The sequence below is a fragment of the Phalacrocorax aristotelis genome, chromosome 3 (assembly GCF_949628215.1).
Source record: "Phalacrocorax aristotelis chromosome 3, bGulAri2.1, whole genome shotgun sequence".
Lineage (NCBI taxonomy): Eukaryota > Metazoa > Chordata > Aves > Suliformes > Phalacrocoracidae > Phalacrocorax > Phalacrocorax aristotelis.
This window is the reverse complement of record NC_134278.1, coordinates 196,706-216,041: the sequence shown is the minus strand read 5'-3', so window position 1 is coordinate 216,041 and position 19,336 is coordinate 196,706. Positions and strand designations below refer to the sequence as shown.

The window sequence follows — 19,336 nt, the reverse complement described above, 5'->3', positions numbered from 1 at the left end:
TTCAGGAGGGAAGGAAGGACTGTTGGGCAGATTATCTTTCCTACTTGCAAGGAGGAGTGTTGAATGCATAACAAAGGTGGGTGTGAATTCGACACCAGACAAGAGGAAAATGTCTTTTGCAGCAGGTAGCGTTTAAAAGGGTAAGTTGCTATGTGATTGCACATCTCTACTAAAACCTGTCACTGGTGACAACTGGGAAGTAATACCACCAAGTGCCTTCCTGGCTGACACTCCTAATGATGGGTTGGCCCTCTGATGAGCTGCCTGTTTACCCTGGTGAGCTCTTTGCTCTAGTATGTCCTTGAGGGTTTAAGAAGTCTGGCAAGACCTGCATGTTCCTGTAATAATGCTTATCATTTCTCTTTATGATTTTGTTGTCAGATTGAGTTCAGCTTGCGCAAGGCAAAGTGCTTGTCCTGCCTTCAACTGTACTTCACGTCTCTTCCTGTCACCTGCCCTGCACAGGCACCCTAAGTGGCTGAATCCTTTTATAAAAATCATCTTTGCTTTGCTAATTCCCTACCAGACTGATTAGTTATGTGGTGCTATGTCTTGTGGTCTACCCCTTGCTGTCGTCTTCTCTGTGGCTGAGAAAGGCATGTTCGTTGTTAATATTAGTGATCTGGCTTTCCTTTTTGACGTTCATTGTTTGTCTTGCTTAACGTAACTGTCCTTAGCCTTCATGGATCTGATCATTCACAGAATTAAGAGTCATCACTAGATACAGTAGTGGACGACAGGTAGCAACCATGTATGAATCAGTCAGAAGAGCTTTTGTCAGAGGTACCTTAAAGTGTGTATTCTGTCTTGTACAGCTAAGAGTTTGTTTTAGAGTGTACACTTGGGTGAAGCTCCTCTCAAGCCTCTGTCTGTGTTAAGTGGCTTGCACGCCAATGTGGTGGACCTACAGTAGTGACTAGACCAGGCCAAAACCAAAGCTTCTTGTCCCAGCTTCTAAAATACTGTCTCAAGGCATAACAGCGCTTTTGTCTGCCTTGTTTAATGTGCTTGCAGTGCATTTTTCGGAGCTAACTTCAACAGCAGGTTGTTGCTACCACAGCGATGAATGGAACAGATGTGTGTCTGATGAGGCCATCTCTGCTTAGCTCTAAGGCATACAGTGAAGAATCTGGTAGTCTTATGCCATTGCTCTACTGTTGCATTGCTTCAGCTTTGCAGTAACGGGGCAAGGTTATGCATGTGACTTCCAGTCAAGTTGCACGTGAGCTGTGATATAAACTGTAAGAACAGGAAAAAGGCTTGCCAAGGGTGGCTCATCAAACCCAGCTGCAGAGCCAGCCTCTGCAACAGTGACAGAAAAACACGTCGAGGAATTCCAGTGGGACTGTGCAAGTTCAGAGGCACAAGGACCAGAACGTCAGAGGGGACAGGTCCCTGGATGACCTACAACAGCAAATTCAAAACCGCCTTCCTGTGTGTCTGAGTTGGAAGTTTCGACAGACAGTGCGAGCCCAGCTCTTTCCAGAAGTGCTGGTGCCACTGCAGAATGTCCTTAGGACCTGGACGCAGAGCTCCTTGTTATCAGGTCCTTCATGAGGCGCAGAGGTTGGGCGCGGGCTCCATTGTACTTGCCTTTCTGATGTGGGAGTGCCTATGTTGCATCACTGGCTAAAGTTTGTGTTGATAATGGCTTTTTGTGATTGATCACTGCCTCTTCCCTGTTTAAAAACAGGGCCCAGGAGCAAAGGACAGAATGGCTGGATAGTGACCTGGCCCTTGCCATCCTGTGCGAGGTAGTTACAGTATTTAAAGACATATTGGAAAATTAAGCTAATGAAAACATCATTTGAAACATGACTTTATACTTGGCTGATTCTGCTCCTTGTTTGGCAGGATAGTGTTGTCCTGGGTAGTACTGTGCCAGAGCTCCTACCCGAGGGGATTGTGCCAACACCTGATGGCATGTGCTGAATTTCTGCAACACTGTCACTTCTGACACAGTACCTCTCTCAGGGCAGGCCTAGATGCTTCTGCTCTTCCCCAGGAGTCCGGCCCTGGACGGACAGCGGTGCTGCCCTGGCAGCCTCTCAGCTACATGCAGGATCTTGGTGGTGGTTGCCAGGCCTCTGACTATACAGAACTGTGTAGCTGAAGATGAGTTTTGGGTTCCTATTTACTCTTACAATAGATTGTAAGAAAGGCAGAATGAAGAGAAAACTTAAGTCTTACTTTATATCCCCAGATTGTCTAGTTAGTTCCCAGAAGATGGAGGCTGTCATGCATGCAGTAGATGTTAAGTTGAGCAGGGTTCACAAACACTTGTTTGATAGTTCATGTATGCTGCACGCTGCACAAAGGCACCCAGTATTCTGTTAAAAAAACCCCAAAACACAACACATTTTAGAGCAGAAGGGTTTCTGAAGTCTTAAATACCCTGTTCTGCAAAAACTTGGACTCTGTGGACAGAGAACAAACACCTTTGGGATCAGCAAGATCCTGTGATTGCGTTATAGCCTAGCCTCAGAGAAATGCCAAAATCTCAACGGTATTGGTCACTCTGAGGAAAAATTGTTCTTGATCAAAAACTTCAGAGTGTTCAGGTGGCTGTGCATCTGCAGCAATCTTGCATTTCTGTATGCGATCAGACTCTGGCCCTTCGTAGGGCTGTAGCTGTCCTCATCTCAACCCCTCGTGCCCACCAGTGGTATGCTATAGATTTAGGAGAAACTGTTTTTAGTTCCGGCAAGTCTCCAGCAGAAGTTCTGAAAGTCACATGTGTGGGGGTTGTTTTGTTTGGGGTTTTTTGTTCGTTTTTTAGAAGGCAGAACATCATTTGACAGTATTAAATTATTCGATTTTACAGTGGTGAATTGTTCTTTTGAGTAGAAAAGAATAAATTGCTTAGAGAGGGGAGGGGCCAGTACTGTTAAACCTCATCTTGTTTCCTTGGCCAAAACATCTACAGAAAGAAATCAGGAAAGAGCAGTAATAAGGAGAAAATACAGCTGCTGGAGAACACCTGACGTAGCTCCTCCTCTCTTGGTAGCCACCTATAGACCAGACTTATGCAGTGGGCTGCTTAAGGCAGATACTGCCTGTAAACAAAAGTAAGTTAACAGGAATTCTCCACTGGGGATGTCTGGGGACATCTGTAGAAGGCCGAGTATGAGAACCTGTCGTGCTGGACAAACCTTGAGTGATTTGCCCTGTATGCAGGGTCAGGCACTGGCTGGTGACAGGGTAGAAGCTGAAAAAGGGTGACCCCACTGTGGAGGGGTCTGGAGTCCCTCAGGCACTGATCTCTTCAGTGTTGAAGCTGTTGGTAGAAACGTGGGGAATGTGTGGTGTTGAGGTAGGTCAGGGTGTCCTCCAGAAGCACAGGAAGACGACAGAGGACTGGACAAATTCCAGGGGTAACTCAGTAGTGCAAAATACAAAGCTGCATGAAAGTGCAGAGCTCATCGTTTGGGAGCTGAGGAGGATCGGAGGATCTGGCGTCTACTAGCTGTTCAAGGGAGGAATTTGACCCACTTGGCTAGTGTGTGTGGCTTACTTTGCTTAGTGCTGTGAAGCTGAGAGGATCTGCTGGTGTCTGTAAAGAGATAAGCACTAGGAAGGAAGTAATCGTACTGGACTCCCAAGATAAGGATCCAGCACAAGAACAAAAAGCAGTAAACTACTCATGAATGGTTGGTTGGGAAAGTAGATGCTGGCCATTGGAGCAAGCTCTGTTTCCAATGCTTGAATAAGATAATATGATTTGATGTGTGCCACACAGCAAGGTTGAGCTGAGTTATCAAGGAAGATCCTCTTGTCTGACTAGAGCCCAAAGATCATCTCTCCGATGGGGCCGAGAACTAAGTCAGTCTCATTCAACTAGCAATCCTCTTTGATGTGTCCTGCCCTAGACCAGGAACACCTGGAGAAAACCAAGAGTTTGGCATGTCCCATGTAAGTCCATGTTGTAGCAGTACAGACCAGGACCGATTGTGATTGTCCAGGAGGCTGACAAAGTGGGAGATGGGTTTTAGACTGGAACTGGGCATGTTCAAGGGTGGAAGTAGAGCATCAGATGGGGTGGTGACTCTGCTCCCTGCCTACTCAGTGTTTCTCCCTGGTGGAGCCAGCTGCTTGGTTTTGGAGAGTTGTTTGCATTCTTTATAGAGGTGGCTGTCCCAAAGGCTTATCTTTTATGGGGGGTCCATGCTTGTGTTCTGCTTGCTGTTCTTGTGGCTGGGAGTTATTCCCTCCCTGTAGCTCTGAGTTTTTGGTTGCTGCTGTAGAGGTGCTGGCTGCTGGGAGGCATCTGCTGTCAGGGTGGTCATCTTTCCTCATTCAGCAGCTTTGTTTGACACTTATCTTGAGGCACTTTGGCACCAGTGTCCTGCTGATATGTGGAATGGATGCCTTGTAGGTCTGTCCCTCTCCTAGAGCCCTGAGGTGATGACTAATTGCAGTGATCTTGGCATCGCTGGCTGTTCCTAGGGCTTCTGTTACACTTGAGCTGTTTGTGACACACGCTATAGATCTGGTTTTAGTTAGGTGCTTTCAGGACTCGCACTTCAACAGGGAGTCCTTCCCAGCTTGTCTTCCCATTTGGCAGAAGCCGTGGTGTCCACGTTTGCCCTTGGAGAGTGATGCTAAGCTGTGTTAGTTGATCTGCCGCCATGATCAATGGAGAAATAAATCAGGGCAGGTGGGCTTAGATGAGGGACTCATGAGGGGCCAACTTAACTCCACTGTGCTGCCCCTTTGGGCGCCAGAGGGCCTTGGAGTTGCATGCATTCCCTAAGATCTAGCCAGGGATGGGCTATGGTTTTCTGTATCCTAAGCGTTCATGACTTTCTTTTAGTGGCACCGGACACAATTAACAACCATGTGAAGACCTGTCGTGAGGAGCAGAAGAACCTGCACTTCTTTGCCCCAGAATATGGAGGTATGGTGTGGCTACAGCTGCAAGCCTGGTTTTGTTGGCCTTACTAATGCTTCCGAGCTGTTCTGTATCTTGTTTTCAGCTACAGACTCATGACAGATGTCACATTAACAGTTTTGAGTTATTTGCCTGCTTACATGTCCAACTCCTCTGTCTTTTGACAGAGAGAGTCTGAGAAGGCTGCAGGAGTATCGTAGCCTGATGCAGAGGTGGTTCTGCTGAAGGCAGGGATGGCCTGATAACAGAGTGTTATTTCTGTGTTACAGAAGTTGCCAACGTCACCACCGCTGTGGACATTTACTCCTTCGGGATGTGTGCACTGGAGGTGAGTGTGGAACACTTTGGCTGTGGGGCAGAGAGAATGAGTTTGAGGGAAGAAGATGGCTCTGTGGATTATGGGTGCGTTATGGGTTATGTGTTTGTGGGTGGGTTAGCTTGGAAACAAGTGTATTTTGTTCTCTGAGCCAAATACGCTTTGCCTTGGAGGGATCCCTACTGAGGCTCCCCCAAACACCTTACTAAGAAGCAAATAGCTCAGTAAAATTCTTTCTGAAACTCCTAATGTGTGATTTATTTCTCTGTGGGTTTTGGCCAGTTCTGAAGTCTGACCCACTGGCTGGTGACAACAGTCACTACTACAAACTCTACTTAATGTACATGGAGAACAAAACTCTCCTTCCGGGGAGTACCTGTTCTTGTGGTATCTGGAGAGGACAGATGTAGTCCATAACCTTTCTGGGCCAGCCTGTCCCCACCTGATACAGGTGCTGGTTGCAGTCAGGTGCGAGTCTGACGTACCCGATCGTAGCAGCTTAGTGGTTCCTCTGTCCTTGCAATCAGTGGGCTCAAGTCTAGGAAATGGGAGTTGTTCGTAAGAGTATTTTCTGGGAAGAATTGTCAGAAAGAGCCAACATGAATTCTGAACCTATGCTGCGCATCCCGTAAGTGAAGTGGGAAGAGAACTGTGGAAACACACAACTTTTAGGAAGGAAAACTTGAGTTGAATCTTAAGACGTTCTCTGGAATCTTTTGCCAGCCTTTCCTAGCTGGGAATTTGTGCATGTGTTGGCTGGAGCCAGTTCTGGATGGCGTTGTGCGCTTGCTTTTCTGCCTGTAATACAGAGCTATTCATACAGCCGAGAGGGACACTGTCAGATTCTGGCAGTCGTCCCGTTACTGCTTCATTAGAGGATGGGAATTATCAAGCAGAAGTACAGGCCAATGGATCATGAGATACGGTCTAAGGTGATACTGGCATAGTTTTCAGGCCTCTGTGGCAAGCTGTTAGGGTGCTAGAAACAAGCTATCATAGTGAGGCAGTCGTTCTCTCTCTGCTTCCACAAACTGTGACCTTAAATAGCACCAAGCAACTTGGCTGTAATGATCTCACGCTTGGCAGTGGTCTCCTTGGGCTCTGTTCAATGTAGTCAGTAATTCTCAATGAAGTCTGATGCGCTGGTTTGTGTTTGCAGATGGCGGTTCTGGAAATACAGGGTAACGGAGAGTCATCTTATGTCCCCCAGGAGGCCATTAACAGTGCCATCCAGCTGCTGGAGGACCCCTTGCAGAGGGTGAGTGAGGAGGGAACAGTGGCCCTGCAGACACGTTGGTATTGCACATGGTCTCACGCAAGTTTTGTCTTTCAGGAGTTCATTCAGAAGTGTCTAGAACAGGACCCTGGCAAGCGTCCTACTGCCCGGGAACTCCTTTTTCATCAGGCGTTGTTTGAGGTGCCATCACTAAAGCTACTGGCTGCCCACTGTATTGTTGGACATCAGCGTGAGTATGGAGTCCCAGGGTGCCACATCTCACATTCTGCAAAGCTTCACTAAGTGCCAGTACAGCTGGCATCCTGGAAATCAACACTGTCATGCTGCTCTTAACAGGCAGGGACCAGGGCCTTGCGAAACAGCTTTGGTCACTGCAGAGCCTGGAGGGGTATGGTGCCCTGCCTGCTCTGAGTCACGTGGGAGATTAGCAGCCTAAATCCTCTGGGGGGTTTATTGCTTTTCTTAGGCTGGAAAGGAATGGCAGTTGTTCAGGTCTAACTTTTTTTTAAATAGATATGATTCCTGAAAACGCTTTAGAAGAAATGACCAAGAACCTTGACATGAGTGCAGTGTTGGCAGAGATCAATCATGTGGACAGGGAAGGAGTCAAAATGATGTGAGTACCCCATGGTGTGCTTGGGGGGGAGCTGCTCAGGTGCATGTGGAACAGGTGTCAGGGTGCTGGGGTGAGCACTGAAGGGTCCGCCTGGAACTCTTCCCTTCAAGTTAGAATTGGTATTTCACCACTAACTGGGAAACAAAAGGGAGCTGATGGTGCCGTTGGTGAAGGAGATTTTACTCTCTGTTTGGGCACAAATAATTCTTTGGAGGGTGGCTCCTGGGTGGAAGAAGACCTTGCACCCACATTCAGTGAACAGATTCCATATAGCTGAGATGTGAATTGTTCCCCAGATGGAGGGGTGGGAGATGAACACACTGTAGTTGGAACAGTCCTTAGAAAAACCTGGCTGAACAGTTTGGGGAAGTGACCTGGACCAATCAAAGGCTTGTCAAATGAAGTCCAGTGTGTTGGAGAAATGGTTCCTCAGTGTTTTCTTAACGGAGCAGCTCATTCTACAACATGCAAAAGGAAAGGCTATGTTGGGCAGCTATGGGTAATGCACAGCAGCCGCTTAAGCTATAGAGGTGGCTCCCTAAGTAACTGTAATATGTATGGAGCAAGTAAAGTGCCAAAAAGTTATGTTAAATTCTGGATAATGGAAAGACTAAAACATGGATACTGTATTTCCAGAGAAAGCCAGAGTAGCCCAGCATTCTGGGATGCTCAGGCTACTCAACAAAAGTAATCAAGATGACAAGGAAGAAACACAGTGGTCATTCAGGGAGGACCGAGGGGACTACAGGCCCGTCAGTCTCACTTCTGTGCCTGGTAAAGTTATGGAGAACATTATTGTGGGAGTTACTGAAAAACCCCTGAAAGACAAGGCAGTCATTGCTCCCAGCCAGCACAGGCTCATGAGGCGAAAGTCCTGTTTAACAAACTTAATTTCCTTCTACGACAAGGTCACCCACCTCGCTGACCAAGGAAAGCCAGTCGATGTGATCTTTTTGGATTTCAGTAAAGCCTTTGATACTGTCCCTCACAGTCTCCTCCTGGACACGATGCCCAGCACACAGCTGGGTAAACACGTAGTGCGGTGGGTGAGCAGTTGGCTGCGGGTCAGGCTCAAAGGATGATAGTAAATGGGGGTACGTCGGGCTGGTGGCCGGTCACTAGTGGGGTTCCGCAGGGATCCATCTTGGGGCTGGTAGCCTTTAATCTCTTTGTTAATGACTTGGATGCGGGACTGGAAGGAATACTAGTGAACTTTGCTGATGACACAAAGCTGGGAGGAGCTGTTGGTGCTCCCGAGGGCAGAGAGGCCCTGCAGAGGGATCTGGCTAGGCTGGAGAGCTGGGCAATTGCCAACCATGTGGAGTTTAACAAGGGCAAGTGCTGGGTTTTGCCCCTGGGGCTCGGCAGCCCTGGCTGTACAGACGCCTGGGGAGCGAGGGGCTGGGGAGCAGCTCAGCAGAGGGACCTGGGGGCTCTGGCCGGCGGCAAGTTGAAGACAAGCTAACATCGTGTTGGCCCAGAGGGCCAACCGTGCCCTGGGGGGCATCGAGCCCTGCATCACAGCCAGGCGAGGTGGGGGATTGTCCCACTCTGCCCCGCGCTGGGGCGGCCTCACCCCGAGTGCTGTGGGCAGTGTTGGGTGCCGCAGGACATTGAGGGTATAATTCTACTGGAGAGTGTCCAGAGGAGGCCACAGGGTTGGGGAAGGGTTTAGAGGGGAAACCGTACGAGGAGCGGCTGAAGTCCCTGGGTTTGTTCAGCTGGAGCAGAGGGGGCCGAGGGCAGCCCTCATGGCGCTCTGCAGCTCCCTCCCAAGGGGAGGAGGAGGGGCAGGGCTGGTCTCTGCTCTCTGGTGACCAACGCCAGGCCCCGAGGGAATGGCAGGGAGATGTGCCGGGGAGGGTGAGGCTGGGCATTAGGAGAAGGTTCTTCCCCCTGAGGGTGATGGAGCCCTGGCACAGGCTCCCCAGGGAGGCATCACGGCACCAGCCCGGCGATATTCCAGAAGCACTTGGCCAAGGCCCTCAGAGACACGGTGTGAATTTGGGGTGTCCTGTGCAGGGACAGGAGCTGGACTCGATGGTCCTTGTGGGCCCCTTCCAGCTCAGGGCATTCTGTGATTCTATGATTTGAGAAGCTTTTTGACCCATACAGACCTTTCTAAAAACTGACATTCTGATCTTCATAGCGCTAATAATAGTATTGAATTCCCTTTGGAATGTTTTTTGTTAACTGAAGGTTCAGAATAGAGGACAAAGAGTGAATAGCCAAAGCTGTGTAAGAGAGGTTCTTTACATATATTGGACTTCAGTCTGCAGAGGACCGGCTATCTGGCATATTGTCGTGGATCAGAACCAGTTGGCAACTAAACGCACGCAGCCGCTCAGTCACTCCCCCCACCGCTCTGGGATGGGGGAGAGAGTTGGAAGAGTATAAAAAGAAAAACAAACGAAACTTGTGGGTTGAGATAAGAACAGTTTAATCATTAAAATAAAACAATGATAATAATGATTATGATAATATAATGAAAAGGGAAAAAAAGGCAAAACCACAAGTGATACAACTGCTCACCACCCACCGACCAACACTGCCCCTCCCCCAGCCGCGATTGCTTCCTCCCTCCCCCGGCCAGCCCCTCCCAGGTAACACACTGGGCATGACGTTACATGATATGGAATATCCCTTCAGCCAGTGTGAATCCGCTCTCTTGGCTGTGCCCCCTCCCCTCCCGGCTGCTTGTGCCCCCGGCAGAGCATGGGAGGCTGGAAAAGTCCTTGACTCGTGTGAGCCCTACCCAGCAACAACCAAACCATCAATGTATTACCAACATTGTTTTCATACTAAGTCCAAAGCACAGCACTGGGCCAGCTGCAGTGAAGAAAATCAACTCTATCCCAGCTAAAACCATGACACACGTGCCCGCCCGGGACTTGCCTTTTGGTAGTGCGCTACCTCAGAGGTGCTGGAAGAGGAAGAAGAAAGCATACTAGTGCCTTGAAATGCGAGAGAACATAATTTCGAAGTGATTCATCAGAGCGCCACGCAGACTGAACTGCTAGGAAAATTGTAAATTTTTGCTGACATCTACTACTGTATTAGAGGATGGGCAAGTAACAGAGGTTGTGTGTGTTGAAAAGGGCTGGAGCGTGGTCTGGGGAACCGAGGCAGATGTGCAGCCTGCACCAGACCGCATGGAAGAGCAAGGCACTTGAGGGAGGATCGTGGCAGGGTTTGAGCAGCTTGCATCTCTGGCTAATCTCAGAAATCCTTCAAAGCAGTGTTAAGACAGTGGTACAGAGGAGACTGGCAGTTCAACGTTTTTGTTGCACTGGTCTAAAGGAAGCTGTGGTCAATTGGACACTAAAAAGCTGAATTGACTAAGGTGATGAGGAAAGTGTTTTAATGGGGAATCGGTAAAGTAGAATAACATGTGTCTCCTTGCTAGTCAGAACCAGAAAGAAATTAGGTACTCGCTGTGGACTATGCTGGTGTTGCGAACTCCCTGTGCTGTGCAAAAGACAGTAATAGCTTGCTTTGGAGAAGAAAGAACTGCTGCTCTGTCTGAGCAGGCTGTGAGGTAACACCAAAGGAAAAGACCGTTTCCAGCTTGTTGAAAACACGCTGCTGCGCAGCTATAGATGAGAGCAAATATGATATCAGGGTGCCCAATAATGGGAGAGAAGGTTACGGCAGCTGAGTGAAATGTCTAAAGATGTTACCCATACAGTGTACGTGTACAAAGCGGCAACCTTTGAACAGTCCTGGAGCGGATCAGAGAGCTGACTTCACCAAGGGGCTGGAAATCACTGTCACCATGCGGAGGAACTGTGTGTTCTTGAGGGTGAGAAAGAGGAAGAGCAGTGGGCATATGATAAGTGATGACACAAAGGGGAGGGCTTGTCAGTGCTTACTGTCCTCCATCAGCCACCAGCAAGGAAGGCGTTTAATGGAATTAGAAGCTGGGGAAGTAAAAACAAAGTGGTAGGAAGAATTCCTCTGGGACACTACATTGAGAAGCCACCAAGCTGAATGAGCAGTCTGGGAAAGACATTACAGAGAGAACAAAAGTATCCCAAACTCCAGTGAGAAATGTTTGCTCAGGGCATTAAATCCTGCGGTGTAGTTTCTGGTCTGGAGTGGTATGGCTGGTCACACTGTGCCATCAGCTGCTGGGAAGGCACTTGCCTTTGCCGTGCTGAGTGCCCTTGCTCTTCTGGAGAGGGGATGCAGGCTTCCTGCGTCTGGTATGACAGACGTCTCTGAAAAACCTTGCTAGAAACATGGTGTTATTGGGCTAGCTTCCAAATAATTGTTTGCATTGAATAATTCTACAGGGAGGTGATACCTGTTCTGCCATAACTAAAATGTTGCCTCGTACTTGCTTCTATGAATAGTTGCTTCCTGTACGGGAAGATCGGTCTGTCTTGCCTCTGGCTGGCTGCCTCTGTCTGTACTCCTCCTGCCCACTGACACAGCTGTGGTCTAGGTCAGGGATTTGAAATTGCATCCAAAGAAACTTGAGCAGATGGGTCTGTTAGATGACTTCTAACCTCAGTACTTTTTTATTTCCCCCCCCCAGCTTCTCACAGTCTCCGGCATTAGAGCTGGACAAGTTCCTGGAAGATGTAAGGTATGAGGGCTTTTTTTAAAGGGCAACTTTACCTGTGTGTAAGACTGGAAGCAATTAGGAGAGGCATAACCTCAGACCCTGCTCTTTTCTTCTAGGAATGGTATCTACCCACTTACAGCTTTTGGGATGCCGCGACCCCAGCAGCCCCAGCAGGTCGTGGTGAAGTCTCCCATTGCTCCGCCATCAGTGAAAACGCCAACTCCAGAGCCTGCTGAGGTCGAGACCCGCAAGGTGAGAGAAGGGAGCTGCATTCACCCCCTCCCCAGGCAGCTGTGCTGTGCAGCAGCAGTCGCTCACGGGGTGTCTCTGCTCCTGTTTCAGGTGGTGCTGATGCAGTGCAACATTGAGTCAGTAGAGGAGGGAGTGAAGCACCATGTAAGTTTCCATCTTCTGGCTGAGCATGCGGTGGGGGGTGTCCCAGGGCGGCTGCGCGGAGCGTGCGGTTCCAGCATGCTGATGTGCTGGTGGTGGCACAGCTGCCACCTCTGGGGCCCAAAGCCCCATCCAGGCCTGTGCCTGTGGCTGACCTGGCACGTAGCAGATGTTTTCGGCCCACCCTCAGATTCAGGCTTCCTTTGCAGGATGGCACTGCTGGCTGTGGTCTGAAATGGAACTGGATGTGGCTTTTCTGTTATACTCCTGTGGGGCTCTGGAGGGGGGTGGTTCCTATCCTGATGGGGATTTCTGGGGATGCTCCTGGCTGTGGCCACCGTGCAGTCCCTCATAGGAACTTCTCTACCCTGCAGTTAACACTGCTGCTGAAACTGGAAGACAAGTTGAATCGACACTTGAGCTGTGACCTGCAGCCCAGTAAGTACCTTTCTTCCCATGCTCTGGTGCGCTGGGGCCAGCAGTGGGGCCTGGGACTTACACCTGTCCCTGTGTTGCAGATGACAACATCCAGGAGCTGGCAGCTGAGCTGGTCCAGCTTGGATTCATCAGTGAGGTAAGCAGGCCAGGGGCTCAAGGAGGGATATAGGTCTGCATCCCTTTCTCAAACCTGAAGGACTGCTCTGGCGTAAACCATTTTCTAGCTGGGGAAGTAGAAATAAGATGTCCTGCCCACGTGCCCTGGCAGGCTTTAGCCAACCGCTTAGCTTCGTATGGGCTGGGCCTACCCCTCACTGTAGCTTCTTCTTCCCAGGCTGACCAGAGCAGACTTACCTGTTTACTTGAAGAGGCATTCAGCAAGTTCTACTACACCCGGAATGGAGCCCTGACGGCAGTGACCGTGTCATCTTAGCACCCCTCGGCTCCCAGGCGGCCAGTGCGGCTTTGTTGCCTGTGACCCCTCTGTGTCTGTCCATCACTGTAGGGCATCAGCAAGACCCCAGCTGCAGTGCTTGGAAGCTCATCCTGCATGTGCCGTGGCTGGGCTCAGCGACAATCCTCCCTGCCCGCCTATTAAAGGGGACTTTGTGCATCAGTATTATTTCCAGCCCTGTTTTTGTTGGGATTTTGCCAGGTGGTGCCGGGGAGCCGGGTCCTGGCTTGGGGTGTTCTGTAGCCCCATTCATGTGCATGGAGTTTGTTCTGTTTGAATTGTACAAAGTGTCTTTTGCACAGCACAGAAATGTTGTTTTTTCTTTTTTGTGGTTTTTTTTTTTTTTTTTAATTTAAAGGTAAGCAAGGTGGGGGGGGGGCCTACGCCCTGCCCCTCTCTGCACCCCACTCCGCAACGGCCTCTGGCACCAGTCACTACCCTCCTTCCCGGGCAGAGGGAGCTAGGGGTAGCCGGGCTCCCACAGCACCTGCCCTGGTGCTTTGCCTGCCTCTTCTGCTCCCTGTGGCTGCACTTTGTTTACTCGTTTTGCACAGCCGCGCGGCCCTGCGCTTCGGCATGGCCCGTAGGTGCAGGGCGGCGACGTGTGCTGACCCGGGGCCGCGGCCCCTGCAGCCGCCGGGAGCCCAGCGGGGCCGGAGCCGCCCTGCTGCCCCGGCGCCGCGGCCGCTGCGTGGCGCTGCGTGCCGCTGCGGGCGGCGGGGGCTGCGGCGGCCCCGGGCCCTGCCCCCGCGCCCCCTTCCCGTCTCGGGGGGGTTGGCGGGGCTGAGGCCGCGGCTCCGCGGGCCTGGGTTGGGCGCGGCGCCGCTCCCGCATCTCATTTCTATCATTTCCTATTTTTAATAAACTGTTTTGTAAATACGCGAGTGCTGCCTGTTTCCGGGACGGGGGTGGGGGGCGGCGCCGGCCTGCCCTGCCCCGGGGCGGCGCCGGCTGCGGGCGGCTCCTGGTGCGGCGGCGGCGGCGGCCATGGCCGGCGGGCGGTGGGGGCCGGGGGAGCTGGCCGAGCCGCGGCGGCTGATGCGCACCGGGCTGGGGCTGATCGTGCTGGGCCACAGCAGCCTGGTGCTGGGCGCCATCGTGCACGGCTCGGTCCTGCGGCATGTGGCCGGCGCCAGCCCCGCCATCACCCCCGAGTACGCGGTGGCCAACGTGGTGTCCGTGGGCTCCGGGCTGCTGGTGAGGGTGGCTGGGCCGGGCCGCGGGGAGGGGGGCGCCGGCCCTGCCCCAGGCGCGCGTTGAGCGCGGATCTCTCCCCGCAGAGCATCGCCGTGGGCATCGTCGCCATCCTGGTGTCGCACAACCTGACCCGGGCAGCTCTGGTGAGTGGGGGTCCGCGGGGTCGGCGGCCGGGCGGGCCGGGGGCCTCGACGCGGCCCCGTCCCTGCGGCAGCCGCTCCCCTGGACCTTGTCCCCGGTGGCTCCTTCCGCCTCGTTGGCCCGCGGGGCTGTGGATGTCGCCTGCTGCCCCGGCTCAGCCCGGCCGGCAGCGCCGGGACGGTGGGTGGGCGGGCAGCGAGTACCGTCCTGGGGCAGAAACGCTTCAGCTGAGGGGTAAAGCTGCAGCCGGGGTCAGGCACCGCTCTGTGGGCTCACTCGGGGTGGGCCTGCATGAGGCAAGGCGGCTGCTGGCGGGGGCCTTGGCTGCCAGCGGAGCTGGACCTGTGCTGGGGCGCCCCGGGCTCAGGGGCCTGTGGGAGGGGGCCGGGCAGTGTCTCCGTCTCACTGGAGGGGCGAAGGATGCAAAAGGTGCAAAAGCCTCATCTGAGTGCAGGGCTGAGCCATGCTGGAAGGGGCAAGAGATTGCATGTGCTCGGTGCAAATATCTGTGGGGCTCCCAGCACCCCCATTACCCTGCAGAGTGGGCACGCAGTAGCCATGTGTCTGCCCCCTTGCAGTGGCAGCGACTAGCCCTGGCATTTCCCCCAGCTCTGGCCGGCTCAACTCTCATGTGTTCTCCTTGCTGCCTGCAGCACTGGACCCTTCTGAGCGTGTCCCTGCTGAACTGCCTCCTGTCCACAGTATGCAGCGTGGGCCTGACACTGGCCATTGCCCTCACCATTCGCAGCAGGGGCACGCACCTTGTCACGGGCTGCAACAGCTCCGCACTGCCTGCTGACACCCGTGGAGCCATTGTGACCAACGACTGTCCTTTCAACACCACACGCATCTATGTGAGTCTGCAGGGCCACCACACGCCCCCACCCCCCCACTCTTCCTCTTTTTGTCTCTGCTTCCTCTTCTTCTTTTTTCTTCTTTCTCACGCCCTCTCTTTTGTCCACCCTTTCTCTGCCTCCCTCCCTCTCCCTTTCTCTCTCTCTCCCCCTCTCTCCCCCATCGCCTGCACAGCCTCTCCGCCCAGCCACATGCAGGTAGGCTGCGTGCAGTGGACGACGCTCCCTGAGGGACCTCTGACCCTCTGCTCTGCAGGACACAGCCCTGGCACTCTGGTTCCCCTCCATGGTGCTGGCGGCTGCAGAAGCTGTGCTGTCTGGCAGGTGCTGTTTGGTGGCCCTGATCTTCCGTGGCATTGGGCCCTGTGCACGCAGCTATGGCAAAGAGCAGGTATGCCCCATCAATCCGGACGGGTGTCCCTGCCTCTGCTCCACCATTTCTGCCTTTTTGCTGCATTTTGAAGGGGCTGGGTTCTGCTGGGCCCTTGTTCCCATACAAGTAGGCTGTACAGTAACAGCCGGGGGGGGCAGAATGTCAAGTTTGAGCCTCTTCTAGCTAGCCTTGCTGACAGACTGGCACCCCTTCATTCTGTGTAGTTGCGGAGGGACCCTCCTCTTCATCCCTCTGATAGCCAAGCCTGTTCTGTCCTGGCTATCCTGAGCAAATGCTACCCCCCGCAACCTGGCCCAGCCCTTCACACGTCCCTTTGACCTGCCACCTCTTTTTTTCTCTCTAGTTTCCTGGGCCAAGTACAGTGAAGGAGAGGCCACCACGTGAGGTGCAGCAACTCCTGGTGGGGCAGCCCGAGTCTTCTGCCTAGCTGTAGAGGTGAGTGCAGTGCATGGGCTATGCCTGGGGGAAGGGAGGGGGCAGGCTCTGCTGTCCACAGGGCCCCTGCCCACACCAGCCCCCTGAACCGTCTCTTTCCAAGCACATGCTACAAGTACTGGCCAGAGGTGTCGGCATGTGCTTGGCCCTGCAGTCCTGCACTCATGTGTGCTCTTTCACTCCCAGGTGCTGCTGCAGGAGTGCTGCGATCCAGCAAGGTGAAGTTGCACCTGCACCACGCTCCTGCCCCAGGTGTAGGCGTGGGTAGGGTGGGCTGCAGGGGGGAGAGGTGTGCCTCCCCCCCTCCAGTCCCACCACCACACCTGGGACCAACCCTGCAGGTTCCAGACACAAGCTGCCCAGGGTCACTAGGCAGCCTTTGCCCAGCAGGTGACATGGGCCATGGATGCTCTCCCCTTCTCTCCCCAAGCTGCAAGGCCCTTCCTGGCACTCCAGAGGATCCATTGGTCTTTTACATGCAGTGGTGGGGGTGGGCAGAGGTGCTGGGGCCTGGCAACAGCCAGGGCTGGCCTGGTTCCTGGTGGTCCTGCAGCGGAGCAGGCAGGGTCAGCTTGCTGTGCCTGTGCTCCGGCAGGCCAAGGAGTGGAAGGTGAAGAACCCCTTGTTGTGAGCCTCTTGTTTCCCTGAGTAAATAAACTTTTAATTTTCACACTGGATGCTGTAAGTGCCTCCCCAGGGTGGATGCCTGCTGGGAGTTCGGCCCGCTGATGGAAGGACAGCGCAGCTGGTGCGTAAGCCCAACTCCATGCTTGCCTGCCGCCAGGCGCAGGGATGTGGCAGACACATGGTCCCAGTGTGACAGTCATACAGCAGGGTGGAGAGCACACATTTGCCATAGCTAGGTTGAGGCTGAGACACAGGTGTACAGGGTTACGGCCCTGTGCCATGGGGGCTACATGTGCTCCTTGGATCAGCATCTCTTGACAAACAGGAGCCCAGCAGGGTTGAGACATATTTATTGGGGTGGAAGTGGAGGTGCTGAAGAACAGGACTGAAAGCTGCCACAGTCTAGCTCACTGGAAAGAGAAGCTGGTGCTTGGGAGTCCTCCACACCACTGGCTGAGGAATTTGAGCACATCTTGGCACGCAGGGCTGTGGGATGTCTGCAGAATGAAAGAGGTCTTGGCACTGGCAAGGGGGCAGTGCCATCACCTTCTGCCCAAGGGCACCCCTGGGAGCTGACAGATCTGCACAGGCAGGGCTGGGTCTGCCCCAGCTCTCTAAGTGAGGTTAATCCCCACCCAGCAGCACACAGGGAGGGTGCACTAAAACTGCCCTGATTCTGTTTCCACCCAGCGGGATGATGTTTTATTGTCAGCATGAAGGGTTGAACACCCACAGCCTGTCTCCCTGCCCCACAGGGTGCCTGGCTCACCTTGACAGCCATCAGGAACTTGTTCCATGTGTCCTTGTTGGCTTCTCGGCCTGGCCGCTTGAACTCTATCTTGTTCCTTAGCACAGGGTACCCTGGTCACACAGTGACACCGTCAGAAACAAGCTGAGACCCATAGCAGACCCCTACCCTGTACACCCCTTCCCTCTCTGCCATGGTCTGCTGGCTAGGGCTGCTCTCATGGGGCAATGCAGGGGAACAATGCCGCCTCTGGTTTTTAGAGACCAGAATGAGGAAGGGGGTGCCCACAGTGGTGGGATTAAAGATGAAAGCTGAGCTGCCCTCTGGCCACAACACCGAAGTATGTCAATTGATGGCACCCTGCTCCTGAACTCTGGAACCAGAGTTGTGTTGCTGGTGGCCCACCCTTGCGCCCCCCTGCCCTTTGCTGACCCACTCTTTTAAGTCCTGCACCACAATCCCTCCCTGTCTGGGGTGTGCAAGGACAGTACTTGCCAGAATAGGCAGTTTTTGTAGAGCGGGGCAAAGCAGGAACAGGAGCTGCATGTGCATGTGTGTCAGTGCTGGCCAGGCTGGGCAGTCTTCTAGGCAGTGCTGCATGAGACTGAGCAGGCACGGAATCATAGAAACATAGAATGGTTGAGCTTGGAAGGGAACCCTGGGGGGGGTCTCTATGGGCCAACAGTCCCCCCACCCCCACTCAAGCAGGGTCACACACAGCCAGTTGCCCAGGACCACGTCTCAACAGCCTTCAACTATCTCCAAATATAGAGCTACCACAACTTCTGTGCAACCTGTTCCAGTGCTTGGTCACCCTCACAGTAAAAAAAAAAATGGTCCGTCCATCTCCTCCCTCAGAACTGGTCCCCACAGCCACCCAGTCTCCCTACTCCTCTTACAGCATAGCCTGAACTCCCTCCAGACCTGCCCTGCAACATGCTCCCAACTCCCCTGCCAATGTGTGAACGGGCCTGAGCTTACCTGTGAGCACGCAGGGCAGGGAGCGTACCCCTGTATTTGCTGCAACCAGTGAGGCTTCATAGGTGTCGCGCTCATCCTGTGGCAGCACCTGCTCCAGCCGCTGGTCCATGGACATGGTGAGCACCCAGTCCCTGACCTCTTCCCGCTTCTCCTCCTGCAGGGCAGAGGCCAATGCACCTCCTGATACTGCATGCTGTGCCAGTGCCCAGCTGCTGCGCCGCAGCACTGGGAGGCACGCTGGGGAGAGCAGGACATGAGCGTGCATGCAGGATGGCACACATGCCATGTGCACGTATTGGGGGGAGGGTGTGAGTCTATGCATGGTGAAGCATGGGCAGGGCGCGGGGCATGAGAATGTGTGTAGTGGGGCTGCGTGTGTGTTTGTGGGGGTGCGGCACAGGGCAGGGGGCAGTGCTGAGTATATTTCCATCTCCTGTAGTGCCTGATGTGCCACCCTTGTCCCAGTCCCCGTTCAGCGCGGGCCCTGAAGCAGCATCACTGTTCATGGGAGCTGAAGAAGGCAGCGGACACTCACAGGCACGTGCTGCTGGGCTGGAAGTGGCACTTCAAAGGGAATGTCTGTGCTCTGGAAATCAGAGTGGTCCAGGGAATCCAGGTTCCCTTCGTCAATGGCCTGAGAAAGGAGAAGTGGTGGAGCATTAGGCAATACCATCCCTGGAGCGGATAGTATAATCTACGCTGTGAGCATGGCATTACTGATGCCCTGATCTATTAGCACTGTGGTGGCTGGGCCCCCGGGAGGTGGTATTTACAGCCATCCTCTGCAGAGCCAGAGGATGTGTCCCCCGAAACACTGTACTACTCAAACTTGTCAGGTGGCTGCTAAGAACGGAAAGATGAAATGGAGAGGATTTTTGGTTTTTTTCTCCCCCCCCCCCCCCGCCCCCCCCACTGCTGCTGACAGCACTTGGACCACTGGTATGGTAAGAACTGTCACCTTCCTAGGGTTTGGTGTTTTCTGGTGACCCACCTCCTAGTCAAGGAAGGCGGTCTGGCATGGGGGGACTCCCGAGTCTTGTATCA

General features: G+C 53.3%; 3 protein-coding genes across 11 annotated transcripts in view; 2 read left to right on the top strand and 1 right to left on the bottom strand.

Moving 5' to 3' along the window:
- The window catches only part of NRBP1 (nuclear receptor binding protein 1), a 44,190-nt gene extending 30,950 nt beyond the window's left edge, over window positions 1-13,240 (top strand). For 2 of the 3 annotated variants that reach the window (XM_075086296.1, XM_075086298.1), the window contains 11 exons: window positions 4,814-4,897; window positions 5,161-5,219; window positions 6,367-6,465; window positions 6,541-6,673; window positions 6,958-7,060; window positions 11,601-11,651; window positions 11,747-11,882; window positions 11,973-12,026; window positions 12,398-12,461; window positions 12,542-12,597; window positions 12,796-13,240. In XM_075086296.1, coding sequence (XP_074942397.1) covers window positions 4,814-4,897; window positions 5,161-5,219; window positions 6,367-6,465; window positions 6,541-6,673; window positions 6,958-7,060; window positions 11,601-11,651; window positions 11,747-11,882; window positions 11,973-12,026; window positions 12,398-12,461; window positions 12,542-12,597; window positions 12,796-12,894 — 938 coding nt within the window. In that variant the 3' untranslated portion in view covers window positions 12,895-13,240. The remainder of the gene's footprint in view (window positions 1-4,813; window positions 4,898-5,160; window positions 5,220-6,366; window positions 6,466-6,540; window positions 6,674-6,957; window positions 7,061-11,600; window positions 11,652-11,746; window positions 11,883-11,972; window positions 12,027-12,397; window positions 12,462-12,541; window positions 12,598-12,795) is intronic. The other variant, XM_075086297.1, reaches the window with a different exon arrangement.
- A 633-nt stretch (window positions 13,241-13,873) lies between these two features.
- KRTCAP3 (keratinocyte associated protein 3) lies at window positions 13,874-16,613 on the top strand. The gene is made up of 6 exons (XM_075086306.1): window positions 13,874-14,112; window positions 14,196-14,255; window positions 14,907-15,107; window positions 15,364-15,498; window positions 15,845-15,936; window positions 16,123-16,613. Exons 1-5 carry the CDS (start codon window positions 13,903-13,905, stop codon window positions 15,926-15,928), a joined length of 690 nt encoding a protein of 229 aa, XP_074942407.1. The 5' UTR covers window positions 13,874-13,902; the 3' UTR covers window positions 15,929-15,936; window positions 16,123-16,613.
- A 283-nt stretch (window positions 16,614-16,896) lies between these two features.
- IFT172 (intraflagellar transport 172) overlaps window positions 16,897-19,336 on the bottom strand; it is a 44,922-nt gene continuing 42,482 nt past the window's right edge. For all 7 annotated transcript variants that reach the window (XR_012659442.1, XR_012659441.1, XR_012659443.1 and 4 more), the window contains exons 45-48: window positions 18,828-18,926; window positions 18,293-18,446; window positions 17,333-17,424; window positions 16,897-17,060 (exon numbers count right to left, since the gene is read on the bottom strand). Coding sequence is in view for 2 of the 7 variants with exons in the window: in XM_075086280.1 (XP_074942381.1) it covers window positions 16,971-17,060; window positions 17,333-17,424; window positions 18,293-18,446; window positions 18,828-18,926 (435 nt within the window). In the remaining 5 variants the exon portion in view is untranslated. The remainder of the gene's footprint in view (window positions 17,061-17,332; window positions 17,425-18,292; window positions 18,447-18,827; window positions 18,927-19,336) is intronic.

What these genes read in the sequence shown, in the direction of transcription:
- KRTCAP3 (XM_075086306.1), top strand. Translation starts at nt 13,903, where the DNA reads ATGGCCGGCGGGCGGTGGGGGCCGGGGGAGCTGGCCGAGCCGCGGCGG. An exon ending in TCAACACCACACGCATCTAT is followed by an intron (nt 15,108 to 15,363) that starts GTGAGTCTGCAG and finishes TCTGCTCTGCAG; the next exon opens with GACACAGCCCTGGCACTCTG. An exon ending in GCAGCTATGGCAAAGAGCAG is followed by an intron (nt 15,499 to 15,844) that starts GTATGCCCCATC and finishes TTTTCTCTCTAG; the next exon opens with TTTCCTGGGCCAAGTACAGT.